Source organism: Rhinatrema bivittatum, chromosome 9 (assembly GCF_901001135.1).
Source record: "Rhinatrema bivittatum chromosome 9, aRhiBiv1.1, whole genome shotgun sequence".
Classification (NCBI taxonomy): Eukaryota; Metazoa; Chordata; class Amphibia; order Gymnophiona; family Rhinatrematidae; genus Rhinatrema; species Rhinatrema bivittatum.
The window spans coordinates 62956154-62972628 of NC_042623.1; the positions used below are offsets into that span (position 1 = coordinate 62956154).

At 43.3% G+C, this 16475-nt stretch overlaps 1 protein-coding gene across 3 annotated transcripts in view; it reads right to left on the minus strand.

Annotated features, from left to right (window-relative positions):
• CELSR1 (cadherin EGF LAG seven-pass G-type receptor 1) overlaps window positions 1-16475 on the minus strand; it is a 564861-nt gene that overhangs the window by 24899 nt on the left and 523487 nt on the right. For 2 of the 3 annotated variants that reach the window (XM_029617243.1, XM_029617241.1), the window contains exons 29-33: window positions 12308-12433; window positions 9093-9229; window positions 8659-8762; window positions 7628-7795; window positions 5821-6048 (exon numbers count right to left, since the gene is read on the minus strand). In XM_029617243.1, the coding sequence (XP_029473103.1) occupies window positions 5821-6048; window positions 7628-7795; window positions 8659-8762; window positions 9093-9229; window positions 12308-12433 (763 nt within the window). The remainder of the gene's footprint in view (window positions 1-5820; window positions 6049-7627; window positions 7796-8658; window positions 8763-9092; window positions 9230-12307; window positions 12434-16475) is intronic. The other variant, XM_029617244.1, reaches the window with a different exon arrangement.

Genomic DNA, 16475 nt, shown 5'->3' on the forward strand with positions numbered 1-16475 from the left:
CCTACACAAGGCAGGTCGGCTAATCTGTTTTGTACTTCAGGGCAAAGGTCGGAAGACTTGAGCCAGGCTCATCGACTTGCCGAGATAGCAGCTGCAGATACCCTGGTAGCAGTGTCAAAGATATCGTAAGCTGATCTGATCTCATGCTTGCCTGCCTCAAAACCCTTGTTTACTATGGTTTGGAGTTGATCTTGAAATTGTTGAGGCAGGGAGTCTGTGAAGTCTTGTATCTGCTTAAATAAGACCCTATTATATTGCGTCATGTAGAGCTCTTAAGAGGCAATTTTGGAGATGAGCATTGATCCCAGGACAACACGGCGACCAATGGCATCTAGAAATTTCTGTTCCTTGCCTGGGGGAAAGGAACTGTGGGGTTTTGATTTCCTTGCTCTTTTCTGGGCAGATTCTACAACCACAGATTGGTGATCCAATTGAGGTTTGTGAAAGCCTGGAGCTGACTGCATGAGATAGGTGGTGTCAGCTTTCCTGTTGACTGGAGCAACAGAGCCAGGATGTTCCCAGTTCTTTTTGAGGAGATCCAGAAGAACCTGGTGGATAGGGATAGAGGTTATTTCCTTGGGAGCATCCAGGAATTGTAGCAACTCTATCATTTGTTGCCTATCGTCCTACTCAGTCTGTAATTGGAAGGGAACCAATTCAGACATCTCCTTCACAAAATTTATAAAGGAAAGGTCCTCTGGAGGAGAACGCTTTCTGCTTTCAGTAGGTGAAGGTGGTGAAGGCAAGTCATCGGTGTCTGGTGAAGAATCATCAGTCCAGGTATCATAGGGATCAGCACCTGCTCCTCTAGGGACCAGAGGAGGATGGGGCGGTGGGATCCCTGAAGGTCCTGTTCTAGGCTCCGAAGGACTCGAAGGAATAACTGGAGGCATCGATGGATGGCTCGATGGCGCCGGACGCATCGGCAGAACTCCCGATGGAGGGATGCGGAACGGTGTTTCTCCCCCGATGACAAAGTAAGCGGGGAGGGCACCGGAGCCATCGGTGACCCAGGGTCCATCTGTGGAAAAGCGGCCATGAGTGCTTCCATCCTCGAGAGCAGCGGTGCCAACGCTGCTGGAATCGGAACGATGGTCGGTTCCGCAATCAGTACTGGTGTCAGAGGAACTTGGAGTCGATGCATCGCCTTGTCGATGGCCTCCTGAACCATCCGGTCCAGTTCTTCTCGGAGACCAGGAGCAAGCAGCCCCGGCTCCAGAAAAGAAGAAGGAGGCAGAGGCATAGCCGGAGGGACCACCGTTACAGGCGAAGTTGTGGCTCCTGATACCCTGTCAGGTGAGGGTTGCCTCAGTGACCCGGTCGCCGAAAAGGTCGGTGCCTTTTCTGGACGGGGTTTCTTCGACAGTGGCTCGGACGATGGCGAGGTCGATGATTTCGCTCCCTCGATGGCCCTAGACTTTTGATGCCGGTGGTGATGTTTCTCTCTACGATCCCCATGGTCTTAAGGGGGGAGTAGAGGGTATTAAAGGCCGAAAAGTCATCGATGCCGGACGGTCATTGGCCGGAGGTCGATACTGGCGCAAAGTTGACGGTGCTGGTTCTGACGACATCAATGCAATAGATGGCATCGGGGTTTGAGCACGGAAGAGAAGTTCCATCTTCTCCATTCTGGCCTTGTGACCTTTAGGTGTCATTAGGGCACATTTGGTTCAGGTTAGGACATCATGCTCACATCTGAGACACATTACACAGACTTTGTGAGGGTCTGTGACGGACATGGTGCGATTACAGTCTGGGCAGCGGCGGAACCCCGACGCCATGGCCATGAAAAAATTGAGCCACAGTACGGTTGACGGCCAGTAGGGCGTGAGGGCCAAACTCGACGGTAATCGACGGGAAATGGGTAAAAAACTTACCGGAGTACCGCAGCTTGAAAAAGTTGAAGGAGGGACCCTGTGGAGTAAATTAAATTTTAGTAATTCTGTGAGGAAAATTCCTGTCAGGAATGTCTGCAGAGCTCCTTAACCACGTGGCTACTGCTGCACGGAAAAAAGAAGACTGAAGGGGGACCCCTGCTGGCTGCAGGGTTAGTGCCATGCTGGGCATGCCCAGTAGGGGCCAATCAAAGTTCTGGAAACTTTGACAGAAGTGTTCCGTGATTGGGCTCCATCCTGTGATGTCACCCATATGTGAGGACTACCATCCTGCTTGTCCTGTGAGAACCTCCCTCCCACATTTTCCTTTCTTTTTGGTACCCACATGTACCATGACAATCGGCTCCTCCCCAGCACTGTCTAAAATCTTATCTAGATGAGGCGAGAGGTCCACCACCTTCACACCAGGTAGGCATGTTACCAGGCGATCTTCATGATCACCAGCCATTCAGCTGTCTACATTCCTAATAATCTAATCACCAACTATGACGGCAGACCTAACCTTCCCTCCTGGGCAGTAGCCCTGGGAGACACATCCTCAGTGTGAGAGGACAATGCACAACCTAGAGAGCAGGTTCTTGCTAAAGGATCATTTCCTGCCGCACCAGATTGATGCTCTCGGATCAAGACACCTTCTTCTTCCAAGGCAGAATCAGGGCTGCTAGACTGGAGTTGGGATTTGGCTACTATGTCCCTGAAGGTCTCATCTATATACCTCTCTGTCTGCCTCAGCTTCTCCAGGTCTGCCACTCTAGCTTCCAGAGATCATACTCGTACTCTGAGGGACAGCAGCTCTTTGAATCAGATGCACACGTACAATTTCTCACCGGTGGGTAAAAAAATCATACATGTGACACTCTATGCAAAAGACTGGGAGGCCCCCGTCTTGCTGCTGGACTGCTGCCTTCATCTTAAATTTGTTCAGTTCCTAGTTAGTTTTCGGTTGCTATGGGAGTAGGACTGTGTAAAATTAGGGTCCTTTAAATGTATTAGTGTATTCACTATATATCTGGTAGTGACCTACAAGGGATTGATTAAACTCTTGATAAGGTGTAGGGAATTTCTGAATTTAAGTTAAAAGGCTGATTCATTTTTTATTTATTTATTTTTAGTGTGAAAATATCACCTGCCAATAAATTAAAGGATGAACTAGGGGTGGGTGGGAGGGGTGGGAAATACAAACACACAAACTTGTTTTTTGCCTGCCTTTCTGACTAGCTAATTAATACAAAACTCACACAAACTCCTGGTTTTTGCCTGCCCTCTGACTAGCTATTCAATACAGACACAAAAACACACTAAACAATATACCCCAATAGTTTACTTCTCCCCAATACTTTTAAGTTTTAAAAATTTCCCCAAACAGTACTTACTGATTCTTTTCAGCCACCAGCAAGATGACCCTCTCCTCTCAGTGCTCCCACTGGATTGAAATGCTTAGTAAATAAGGCAATGGAGAGTGAAGTGACTTGCCCAAGGTCATAAGCAGCAACAGTGGGATATGAACCCTGGTTCTCAGCCTCTAACTACTAGGCTATGTCTATATTTGCTTATTTACCCTAACTGTACATCCAAGATGTGGATGGGAGCGTAGTCCCAAGGGCACAGAGTGCAGACCCTGCCCCCCCCCCTCCTATTTTGCAATGAAAGGGGATTTACTATATAGAGTCACAAAGGGAATGTGGAAGGGGAAGTGTTAGACCAGCTCTTGATACCCAAGTCCTATTGACAACAGGTTATGCAGTTAGCACACAGTCACCTGCTAGGGAGTCACCAGGGGGAGGAAAAGACCCGGGAAAAGATTCTGGCACAATTCTCTTGGCTGGGTCTTCATAAACAGATACAATTGTTTTGTCAGTTCTGCCCTACTCGCCAGCTCATAAAACCTGCCAAGGTAAGGATGGCACCTCTCATCTCCATGCCCATCATCAAGAGCACTTTTGAAAGGCTGGGCATGGATCTTATGGGGCCACTAGAAAGAACCACAAGAGGAATCAAGTAAATCCTCATCATACTGGATTACACTACAAGGTATCCCGAAGCAGAGCCGTTACGGAACATGAAGACCCCGAAAATGGCAACTGCTCTAAATAAAGTACACTGAAGCACAGCCAGAAACTATTGGTGTTTTTCTCTGGCTGTAATCCGGCTACCAACTGCTTGCATTACCACATGACACTGCTATTAAAAGTATGGAAAGGGTACAAAAGAAGCAGCAGTTACAGATAATGATATTCTTACATCCAAGCTGGAAAACGTTGAATTACGTCTGGAATCAGAGTTTAAAGCTTTTAAGAAAGCATTGAAGACAAGGCTCTTCGAACAGGCCTATGCAGACCATTTAGAGGAAAGAAGTAGCTAAAATGAAAAAGCGATTATTATTATGTTTTTCTTTTACTCGTCCTTTTATTAAAATTTTTTATTTTATATTGAATATGTTACTGTATTTTAACCTCCATAATTATTGTTTTTTATGATGTGAACCATTATGATGCTTCTTGGGAATGATGGTACACAACATTTTTAAATAAATAAATAGGCAGAGGAATTTATGTTTAATTAATTTCCTCGCCTCTTCTCAGTTACACCATTAGATAATTTTAAAAGATAATTGAAGAAAATTTTTAAAGTTCCAGAAAAATCCTTCTCACCTGTGTCTAGACTTTTCTTTTTTATTTGTCACCACTTAAGAAAGAGGAAGGTATGGATTTATCAGCTAATTTGTCTCCTGTTTCAAACAAGTTTAAATTTATCTGCTATTATGGAGACTTCTGATAAAGATCTGGCTAAGCCATCATCCCTTATAGCCTTATAGTTAATTTGTTCTAGACGCAGATAGAGACTGGCTTCTGAATTTGTTCTTCAGGCATTGAGAGGAACTGTTGACAAAGGTGACAAAAGAGGAAGAAACAGTTTTACTGATAAGGCCTTGAGTTGTTCAACTTCGAACTATGGTTTTTTTTCCTAAAAAATATGTGCAAGTGTTTAATTAATGTAAGAATATGTGAAATATATTTTTTGAGCTAAGTTAACTAACCCTTTTCCTTAGTGATAAAATTGTATCAATGGGCTCCAATAATGTTTCATCAGTTTAAGATGTTATTCCAGCTTTATTCGAATAATCCTTTTTAATAGGAATGTTTGGCCACTGTTTTCATTTTTCTTTTCTTTTTTTTAGGACTCTGTTATTGGGTTCCTTAATATTATGAACTTGAAACTGTAAAGGCTGTTAATTAATGTTTTTTTTTTTGTGGCTTGTATGTAGTTTTGAAGTCATTCCTAAAATATCTATCCAAGATTTTCCTTGAGCATTTATTATAAATTAATAAAGTTAAAAAAAATTACTAGACATATGGAAAGACATGGCCTAAGGGTAAGAGCCAATATGATTTTGTAAATGGAAGTCTTATCTTATCAATGTACTAGGTTTTTATGAAGGTGTTTATAACATGTGGATAAGGGTGAGCCAGTCAATGCAATGTATCCGGATTTTCAGAAGGCGTCTGACAAAGTTAGTCTTGAGAGACTCCTTAGAAAACTAACAATTCATGAATAGAAGGCAAAGTCCTGTTGTGAGTATGTTTAGAGGCATGTGTGGTTTTAGATGTGCAAATGTTATGAACATTAATGAAGGTTATCATTTCTGTTTTTATTGTTTAGAATTTGGACCCTGAAGAAGGCAGGACTACAGGCATATTCGCCTTTGTTGGGCATTACAAGCCGATAGCACCAATCCTTTCAGGTTGAGTTGTGTGAAAGATAAGTAATTGTTATAAACTCGAAGCAGAGCACTGGTCCATGGAAATGAATCAAGGGTTAATAAGTTGTACACCATCACAGCTGTTTTATACTGAACTCTTCACTGGATAAGGAGCCAGTGGAGGCCACAAAGTACTGGGGTTATGGTTGAATGAGTCAGATTTACCTTTCCTCTGCTCCGGCTGCTGATTGTTTTGGTGAGGTACGGTTTGCCCGTCACTCTGTGCGTCTTGTGGTATTTCGCTGGTGTGGTTTGATTTGCATTCATTATGCAGCTCTACATTAACCTTAGTTTCAACTTTCAGTCTGCGCTTCCCTCCTGGATCCTCAGTGTCACTCGTCGTTACACATTCGCCAGGCCAATATGGTTTCACGTGATTGGGCACTGAATCAACTGTAAAGTGAAAACCAAAATAATAGCCATCAGCACTTGATATACACAACATCTTTCATCCAAACAGGATTCCAACATGCCTTATGAACTCATACTGCGCAGTCACCTCTGGGATGGAAAGTCTGCTTTTGGTGCTTGAATTGCAAGACAGCTTGCAAAGGAAGCTGCTAGGGGAGATGATATGATTCGATCACGGTTGTACAGTGTCAGGAGGAGGGCAGGCTTTGAACTCATGTCCCAGGAATTCTCCTCATTCAAAGTTCACTCTTTTTAAAATATAATATCCCATCCCTTCAATAATAATACGACTTTTGAATTTCACAGTACCTTTCATTAAGTGGGGTCCTAATGTGATTTACAAATAGAACTTTTCAGCCACACACATGCAGCCACTGCTTGTGTGTAAAGCCTATCTGACACCTTCCAACGGGAAAAGGTACGATGTTATATTATTACTAACACATTTCATATAAATACACTGAAGCACGAGGAGATTTCAATTGTATTTATTTTCCCCAATGATAATTCTAGGAGATTACCACTGATAAATCTGCCCAAAGTGACTTGCCCAAGGTTGTCCACAGGCTTAGGGACAGTTGCCTGGATTGCAAGGCATTTTAAATTACCTCTTTAGCACAGTACTACACAAATACAACCAATGTGTGGACATGCCTTCTATTGCATTCATGAAATGTGTGCTCAATTTATGAGTCTTATAACAGGTTGGTTAACAATGGAGACTCTGCTACAAAGATTGCTCTTTGCTGAAATGTTCTGTATTTATTTTAGGTTAGGACTCAGTCCGGATTACTTGTTCATGCAGTTTTTAAGTTTAGTCATCATCACAGTTAGGGCTGTTCAGCTTGGAGAAGAGATGGCTGAGGGGGGGGGGGGGGGGGGGGGGGATGGGGGGGGATATGACAGAGGTGTTTAAAATCATGAGTGGTCTAAATGGGTAAATGTGAATCGGTTATTTACTCTTTCAGATAATAAGAAGGACTAGGGGGCACTCCATGAAGTTAGCATGTGGCACATTTAGAACTAATTGGAGAAAGTTCTTTTTCACTCAACACACAAACTCTGGAATTTGTTGCTAGAGGATGTGGTTAGTGCAGTTAGTATAGCTGGGTTTAAAAAAAGGTTTGGAGAAGTTCTTGGAGAAGTCCACTAACTGCTATTAATCAAGTTGACTTAGAAAATAGCCACTGCTATTACTGCCTTCAGTAGCATGGGCTAGACTTAGTTTTTGGGTACTTGCCACGTGCTTGTACCCTGGATTGGCCTCTGTTGGAAACAGGATGCTGGGTTTGATGGACCCTTGGTCTGACCCAGTATGGCATGATCTTATGCTAACTTATTTGTAATTCTGTCCTTACTATGCATCTCTTCTTTTGTTAAGATTCTATTGATTCTAATAAGCTGTACCCAGCCTTGGGTGAATTACTTATTTAAAAAGTTGATTAATAAATCCAAAGAATAAAAACAGTGAGTGTTAGCATAGCAACAACAACAGACTGTGCTCTCTCTCTCTCTCTGAAGCTGGCACTGTGTAGTGACTCACATAGTGTGGTCAAGTTACCTTTGGGTGTGCTGTGCATAGGGCCTCTCTCGTTGTTCTGGGAAGTGGGCGCCTGCCATTTTTTCTCTGTTTCTACGCCATCGTCGTCACTGTCTGATGAATGAGAGGAAGCATAGGAGCTGCTGTGTTCGTCCAGGCTCAACTCGCTGTCAGAATCTGAATCGTGTCCTGTAAAGCAGCCAAGAGAGGTACCAGAGCTTAGATGAAAACACTTTATTGGGAAAATATCAGTAACTTGACAGTTACCAGTGACACCAAATTACTCAGGTGTTGGTGGGGGAGATATTACTGAGCTCAACACATATAATGAAGCAACTTCCACTCTTTAACCCCTTCACCTCTCAGACTGGCAGTGCACGTTCATTTCTATTGACAATGGATATTTTGAGATCTAAAATAACAGCATACATCTTGGGTCTGGAGGGTTTAAAATATGGTACAGAAGAGCTGGGCACAGGTAGCACAAAGAAGAGTCATCTGCTCAGTGGAACTTTTACATAACTGCAAACAAATGGAACAAAAATATTGAATATTAAATAACACGCAAATTTACTTTACGATTCTTAAAAGGATGGTGAAAGTCACTGTAAGCCCTGGGCATGCTCCTCCATCTGGCTCAGCTGATGACTTCACCTGCAGCTCCTGGGCTGCTCTTGGAAAGAGACGGGCAGTTGAAGCAAAATATAACAAAATGTTTGGTGATTTTCTACTCAGGACAAATATCCCTTGAGCACCAGGTAAGTGCGCTCCCTGCAGGAAGGAATGCAGCTCTTGGCTGAAGTGACCTGTTTAACTTGGAGTGCTGCATTTACTGCAAGGGCAGATGATTGACCGGTACTACCGCATGTGTATCTCACACATTACCAGCCAAGTAAAGGCAGCTCAACTCAGCTTGTGTACACCAGGCCAGAAACCTGTTTAACTGATTTTTGTCAGCCTACCTTTATTACAAGCTAGCCAGCTACAAAGGGAATACAGTACTAAAGATTAATAGGTTTTCTAATGAGTTTTTCATTTTCCAATTAATTTACCATTTGCCTTTGTTGGTTTCTGATGGAAAATGGAAGAATCTGCTTCTGTGTGGCCAGCACGGGCTTGGCTTGAGGAAACACTGAGCTTCTGAGTAGCTTCATCCCTACCAAAAATAAAGAATGAAAAAAAGAATCCCATACAATGTCTTTGATACCTCAGAATATCATATCTCAAACATGCACAATAAAACTAGGCAACGTTTTACAGACCAACAAAGAAATGCCTTCTCACTACAAACTAGACTGTCTTATAAAGGAAAATCCAAGGAGGATTCAAATGAAAACCAGAAAGGAATCTGCATAATTAATGGTTATATGAACCCAGCCAAGCATTAACACCTAACAGCAGAGAACAGGAGTACAGAGTTAATGGAACTGAACAAGGATGAGGAAAGAAAAAGGTCCCAAAAGCCATGCAGCCACCACCTGATTACCTGAGAATATAAGCAAGGTAGCTACTGTGGCTCTTGGCTGACCTGACGGTGCTGTCCAGTGAGACTGTTGATTCACCAATGGTAGTGCGATACATGTTTGGCTCTTCAATGTATGTGTTGTTACAGTTCAGAGAGCGCTGGTAACAAAACAAAACAAAACAAAAGTTAGCATCTACATGAACAAATCCGTACCAGCACGTGACCAAGGTCCTACAAAACTAACCCATGTCAGAAGAAATTATGCCAAGGAGAAAAGCTGAAACTGTCTTCCACAAGTTCAGACTGGAAGCCTCAGTTCCCAACTTTCAATCTCGATTCATTTCAATGGGTTCGAATTAAGGAGCAGAAATCACACAATTCAGGGCAGAATCAGATCAAGGAAGGAAAAACTTTAAAGTCAAAGCTATATTTGTAGCACAAAGTAAAACTGAAGCAAGAGACCTCTTGCAGGGAGAGAAAGATAAAAGGACCTTTACTAACTGGCTTGGCACAGTAGGCCCTGCTTATAATAGTAGAGATTAAAGGGAAAAGAGACCGTTTAAAAGAGAACCTGCTCTATCTAATAACTCTAAATACACAGGGAATGGCAATGAACACCTAAAAAATGAATACAAGTGTTAGAGGAATAAAAGCACCACCTAGTCCAAGAAGATATAGGAATTTTCACATATTCCACCTTTGCTGCTCTCCCTCAATACAAATTCTTTCTGTGCGTCAGAATCAGATATGGGAGGTAGAAATGTTTCCATTTCTAAAAATTCAGTTTCATAAAATTCATTAGTAACAATCAATACATGCCAATGCAGTATTAGGCAGGCTTTGCAATTTCAAGATTTCAATTTGTTTCAGGATAACATTTATATTACATTAAGGGGCAGATTTTCAAAGGGGTATGTGCGTAAGATACGCGTGTAACCCCCGAAAAGCTGCCCCTTCCACCCCCTGCGTGCGCTGAGCCTATGTTGCATAGGCTCGGCAGCGCGCACAAGCCCCGGGACGCGCTTAAGTCCCGGGGCTTTCTTGGGGGGGCGTCGGGGGCGTGTTACGGCGGTGCGTCATCTGGGGCATTCCGGGGGCGTGGCCGAGGCCTCCGAAACTGCTCCCGGGCCGGGGAATCGCGTGCCGGCAGCTGGCCAGCGCAGGCATAACTTTTATAATAAAGGTAGGGGGGTGTTTAGATAGGGCTGGGGGGTGGGTTAGGTAGGGGAAGGGAGGGGAAGGTGGGGGGCGCCGGAACAGAGGCAGGCAGCGCGGCTCGGTGCACGCAGGCTGCCGAGTTTGCGCAGCCTTGCGCGCGCCGACCCCGGATTTTAAAAGATACGCGTGGCTATGTGCGTATCTAATAAAATCCAGCGAACTCTTGTTTGCACCAGATGCGCAAACAAAAGTACGCGCGTGCGTACTTTTTAAAAATCTGCCCTAAGTGTCTTTATTGTTTCCCCTTCCGCCCACCTCATCAAATATTTCAGTTCAACTACTTGGCTATTTGAAAACCTTTGAGATAATAGCATGGGAAATTAATATGGTGGGTTATTTCTCTTTTAAATCAAACATACAGGTCAAATAACATGTCAAATCACATCACAAATCTATTTAGGGCATTAGGAAAAATTAGCATAATACAATTTTGTGAGAACTTTTTTTTTTTTTTTTTAAAGTGAGAAAAAATTGTATGGGAACAGTTTCCGATTCAAATTTTTCTGGAAAAACCTACAACCAAGTCAGAATTGCAGACTTCCCCTTGACTTTTGCTGGTGCAGTACCCAAATAAGATCTGCAAGGGGCTCTTAAATCCAAAGCACCATCCAATCCTTCCAAAATATCTGCTGTGACCATCTCGGATGCTGTCCCACATGCTTAAATCTTGCTTGCTTGGAAGGCATATACCGTATTTTTCGCTCCATAAGACGCACTTTTTTTCCCCCAAAGGTGGGGGGAAAATGTATGTGCGTCTTATGGAGCGAATATAAAAAAAAAACCAAACAAAAATCTAACAAACACCCCCCCCCCCCCCGACTCCCCCAAGACCTGCCGACTTAATTTCCTACAAACCCCCCCCCAAGACCTGACAAATTAATTTCCTGCAACCCCCCACCCTCCTGACCCCCCCAAGACCTGCCAAACGTCCCTGGTGGTCCAGCGGGGGTCCGGGAATGATCTCCTGGGCGTGGGCCATCGGCTGCCAGTAAACAAAATGGCGCCGACGGCCCTATGCCCTCACTATGTCACTGAGACCGACCGCTGCTATTGGTCGGTCTCAGTGACATAGTGAGGGCATAGGGCCGTCGGCGCCATTTTGTTTACTGGCAGCCGACGGCCCTATGCCCTCACTATGTCACTGAGACCGATCGCTGCTATTGGTCGGTCTCAGTGACATAGTGAGGGCATAGGGCCGTCAGCTGCCAGTAAACAAAATGGCGCCGACGGCCCTATGCCCTCACTATGTCACTGAGACCGACCAATAGCAGCGGTCGGTCTCAGTGACATAGTGAGGGCATAGGGCCGTCGGCGCCATTTTGTTTACTGGCAGCCGACGGCTCACGCCCAGGAGATCGTTCCCGGACCGCTCCTGGACCCCCGCTGGACCACCAGGGACGTTTGGCAGGTCTTGGGGGGGTCAGGAGGGTGGGGGGTTGCAGGAAATTAATTCGGCAGGTCTTGGGGGGGTCAGGAGGGTGGGGGGGTTGCAGGAAATTAATTCGGCAGGTCTTTGGGGGGGTCAGGGGGGTGGAGGTTGTTAATTTAAAGGGTTGGGATGGGGGGGTTTGGGGGTTCCCACAGAAAGAAAAATATTCTGATCTGGGGAGTGGACCGAAATGGCCCTCCCCAGACCCGAAAACAAAATGGGGAGAAAAAAAAAAACCTATGCACTCCCCTAATTTGCTCCATAAGACGCCCAGACGCAGAACCGGTTTAGCACAATTTTTTTTTTTTTAATTTTCCCCCTCTGAATCCTAGGTGCGTCTTATGGTCAGGTGCGTCTTATGGAGCGAAAAATACGGTAATTCATCTCTCAAGATGCTTTTATATGCAAATATTCTAGGTGCAACAAGAAAAAGTGCTGAGAACCACGGGGGTAAACATAATTATTTTAAGAAGGAAGGGAATGATCCAAAACAGAGATACAGAAACCGATTTTACAGGACAGGCTCTATTAAAAAGCTTCCAAGCAGATGAGTGCTTTGATAAATATATTTTCCATGTTGATCTCTTACAGTTAATAAAGTAGCTCTTGTTGTTGTTGATTCATCTGGAAACGCCTTCTTTCCAGTTAAAATATTCTTCAAGTGCTTTCGAACCTCTTTGTTAAATACACAATGGAAAAAGAAAATGAAGACCCCCTGGATTGTGAAACAGAAAACAAAGGATGAGTTACAAACCAGAAAACTGCTGATTCACATGGAAAGTTAGGTTTGCATGTACCAAACAAAGGTCATCACTTTACATTACATAGACATGGAAAAGAGATTAGAAGAGATTGCAGCCTGGGATGCTCATCTCTCAGTCCTGGTTCCATTATCACACTTAGTGATTGAAATTTTATGCAAGTCCACTTCCACCACAGGGGCCTCCAGCGCTGTGATTCTGATAACAAGACTGAGCATTTGCACACACAACCCTCCAAGAAGATGTTCTATCTCCCTCTCTTATTTTCTTCGGTTTTCTTCTACTTTAGCATCATTCTTTTATTTGCTTTTTCCTGTATTTTATTACCTGAGTTTGTGTGGACTTTTGTCCCTTTAGGACTTATCTTAGACACCACAACTGTTTTTGGCCTGTTCTTCCCCCCCCCCTTGCTTAAACGCCCATCTAAGAAGAACTGGATGGATATAAGCCATCTCACTTGTAAAGATCCTTATTCTCACAAGTACATCCTCCATCATCAATGTCCCCCCACAAATCACCTTCTGGTTCAACCATGAATTACATTTTCTTTGTAAGGGCAGTTCTATTTCCTTTCTCCAGGCAGCTAGCACTTCTAAGGCCGTCACAAATTCAGCTATCTGTCCAACACCTCTTCCCAACACCTTAAACTACTTTGGAATCTTTACTAGTTCAACATTTGTACCTAGGTTTGCAGAATTATCCAGTTCCCTTCCCGTTCACATTTTTCTAGCTATCCCTTAGGCTTTCTGCCTACCCTTGTAAGCTTAGGTGCTTGGAAGGCAAATGACGTCCCTCTCCCCATGATTATTTCACAGTTCTATACCCTTCACTCAGGAGCCCTCTCAGAATCAGTTTCTCCTTTGGGTGCCTCTGCCATCTTGTGTAAGGAATTAAGGTGGAACCCCTCATTAATTTAAATTCCATCCCCAGGTGCTTCCACAGGATGCTTCTGTGTGATTAGTATTATAAAGAAGCCGGACATGCCAAATATCTGAGATCTAGAGTGCAAATCCTTTGCGAGACCGCAGTAAAATGGACTCTCCTCTTTTTTTTTTTTTTTTTTGCTTCTGTGCCAGGGAAACTTGATCATGTGGTTTTGGAGTTGTTCGTTTAATAAACTGTAGCTCAGCCTGAAGTCTGGCAATTTTGCTCTTTAAGCCAGACAACTGAGTGCAGATGGGACAACTTCAAAGCTTCCAGAAGGGCCGCTGCAGAAATGGGGGAAAAAACCCAATTTTTCTACTCAGGGAAAGACTGAAAAGGGGGGAAGTTATACCTTAAACCCTATTGCTAGACCTTTATTGATCAATTGTCTAAGGCTACGACAGAGCTGGCTAGGCTTTATTATAGGTTAAACAGTAGGAACATTCCAACAATGGGCGGTTCAAGGGGTATAAGTGGCTACTGTGATTGACAGAAGGGTCTATCCCCAAAAGGGTGGACTTCTAGAGTGACGAGGGAGCTGGAGAGATGCAAAAGGCTGCTTACTTTTTGAGCTCCAGGATAGAAGCGTGAAAGTGGACTTGTCTCTTGTCCACTGAGAGAGCATGCTTTGCTGTCTCATCTGGATTAGAGAAAAAAATTCCAAGAGGACTCTGGAGGGTTTCTTTACTTAAGTTCCATGGGGAAGAGTGACTTGACTGGAAGGCTGAGCGTGCAGCCAGGTATTTTGTTTTCCACTGGGATGAGGATTCCCAATTCTGAAAGGTATCTGGAGAAGAGGAAGGAGTCGGGGAGGACCCACTTTCTAGTTGTTATTGCTACTCTCAGTGCATGATGATTTCTATTTTGAGATCTGTGGACTGCCCAAGAAGCTGCTTTCTGTTTTTTCTACTTTGAACTGTTTTATATTATTCTTTTTTGTTTTCCCCAATACATTTTTATTGAAATTTTTCACAGCAAAAGAAGCATAAAAAATGACAACCATATCAGAAAATATAAACATAATTTTAATTTTTATTTATGTCTCACTATTCTGAATTTCCCTCCTTCCTATCATTGAGGCTGTCTCAAACTTCTCATTGTCCATCTTGCATAAAACTACGAAATGTACTATTGTTTGATTGGTTAATTATAGAACCACTTCTTCCATATTCAACACATATAAGGGAAGATTTTAAAAGCTTGCGTGCGTGCATGTTATAAAATCGCGTGTCCATGAGCGCACATGTTATAAAATCAGGGGTTGGCGCACTGCCTTCCCCCCGTTCCCTCCCAGGCAGCTCTGAAATCGGAGCGGCCTGTGAGGGAACTTCCCTTCCCCCCTCTTCCCTTAACCTTCTACTCCCCCCCCCCGCCCTACTCTAACCCCCGACTTTCATCTTACTTTTCGTGCCTGCCGGCAGCCTGCCGGCACACGATCCTCTGACACAGCGGTAATGGCACTGTGTCGGAGGACTCTGGCCTCACCCCCAAACTTCTCCGCCCCCTTTAGTAAAGCCCCGGGACTTACACGCGTCCCGGGGCTTTATGCGTGTTGCTGGGCCTTTTGAAAATAGGCCCGGCGTGCTTAACCTTTTGAAAATCCGGCCCATAGTTACATACATATGATTCCATACGGCCAAAGTCTGTACCCTAAATTGAGATAAAGATAAGACTACATCTGCCACATTGAATTTAATAATATTAAATGCAATATCAATTTCCTATTTAGTGTTCTCTAATCAGATACTTCAACAGAACCCTTACTTTGGAGATGATAAATTATTTGTTTTGTTCATCATAGTTTTCATAAGGATAATTTGTAAAAACATAAATCATAAAATTGCAAAGAGGTAGCTCATAAATTATAAATCAAATCATAAATTATACACAACATTCTGAATTTGAGGGATTACATTTTCTAGCATTTGATCACATTTCTTATTTGAGGATATTTTTGCAAAAGTTAGTAATTTGTACATTTTCAATTTCCATTGCCCAATAGTAGCTTTTTCTAAAAATAATTTACAATCGTTTGTATTTTTAGGAGGATTGTCCTCAAGTATGCCAAAGAGCCACATCTTAGGATTCAGCGGGAAAGAATAATGAAGTACATTTTGGAAAAACAGTTGAAGTTCTTCACAAAAAGCCTGTACTTGTGGACAGCTCCAAAACCTATGGAAATAATCTCCTTTACTTGTGCCACACTTTAGACACAAATCTGAGGCAACAGTTCCTATTCTGAATGCTCTTACTAGTGAAATATAAATTGATGTAGAAATTTGTATTGTATTTCCCTCCGAATAACATTTTCCAATGCTTTATTTATATTTTTAAGCAATCATTCAATTCTTGCTTTGTAATTTTTATAAATGACAGTTTGTTCCATCTGTTCAATAAGTCTGTATTTTCATTACCTGTTTTTATGTTTTGTAATTCTCTATTAATTGAACACAGGAATTCTTTTTTCCCAGTTTTTCCCATTTCTTCCATCTTACTAACCTCTGTATGACCTAAAAAATTCCCCAACCACTCCACATGTTGGAGATAACCATAAAAGTCTTTGAGGTAGATTTTAAGAGCCGTGCACATTTGCCAGCGCGCGTATATGGACGGGGCGATTTTAAAACATACGCGCGTATATGTGCATACACATGCACGTGTTTTAAAATCGGCTATCCGTGTGTACAAGTGCACATGATTTCATATTGATGTGCGCAAATGCCGCCTTGCTCGCGTAACTGGGGGGATTTTACTGGACATGTGCGCTGACACAATAACCTCTACTCCCAGTTTGTCCCCAGTTTGCCCCAATAAAGGAGAGGACTTCATAACCCACCTAGCTAACTAGCCTCCCTTTTACCCTATTAAGACCAAGCCTTAAAATCCCACTGACTACCCTATTTTTCTTTGTTTTACAACTTATACGCAAGTCCACAGCAGAAGTAAAGTTACGCGGTAGGGGACCCTGGTGCGAGCTTGCACGCGTAGACTTAAGCGCAGACTTCATTGTGCATTTCCGGTCCACACAAGTCCCACCCAGACCATGGCCACGCCCCACTCCTTTTGGCGAAA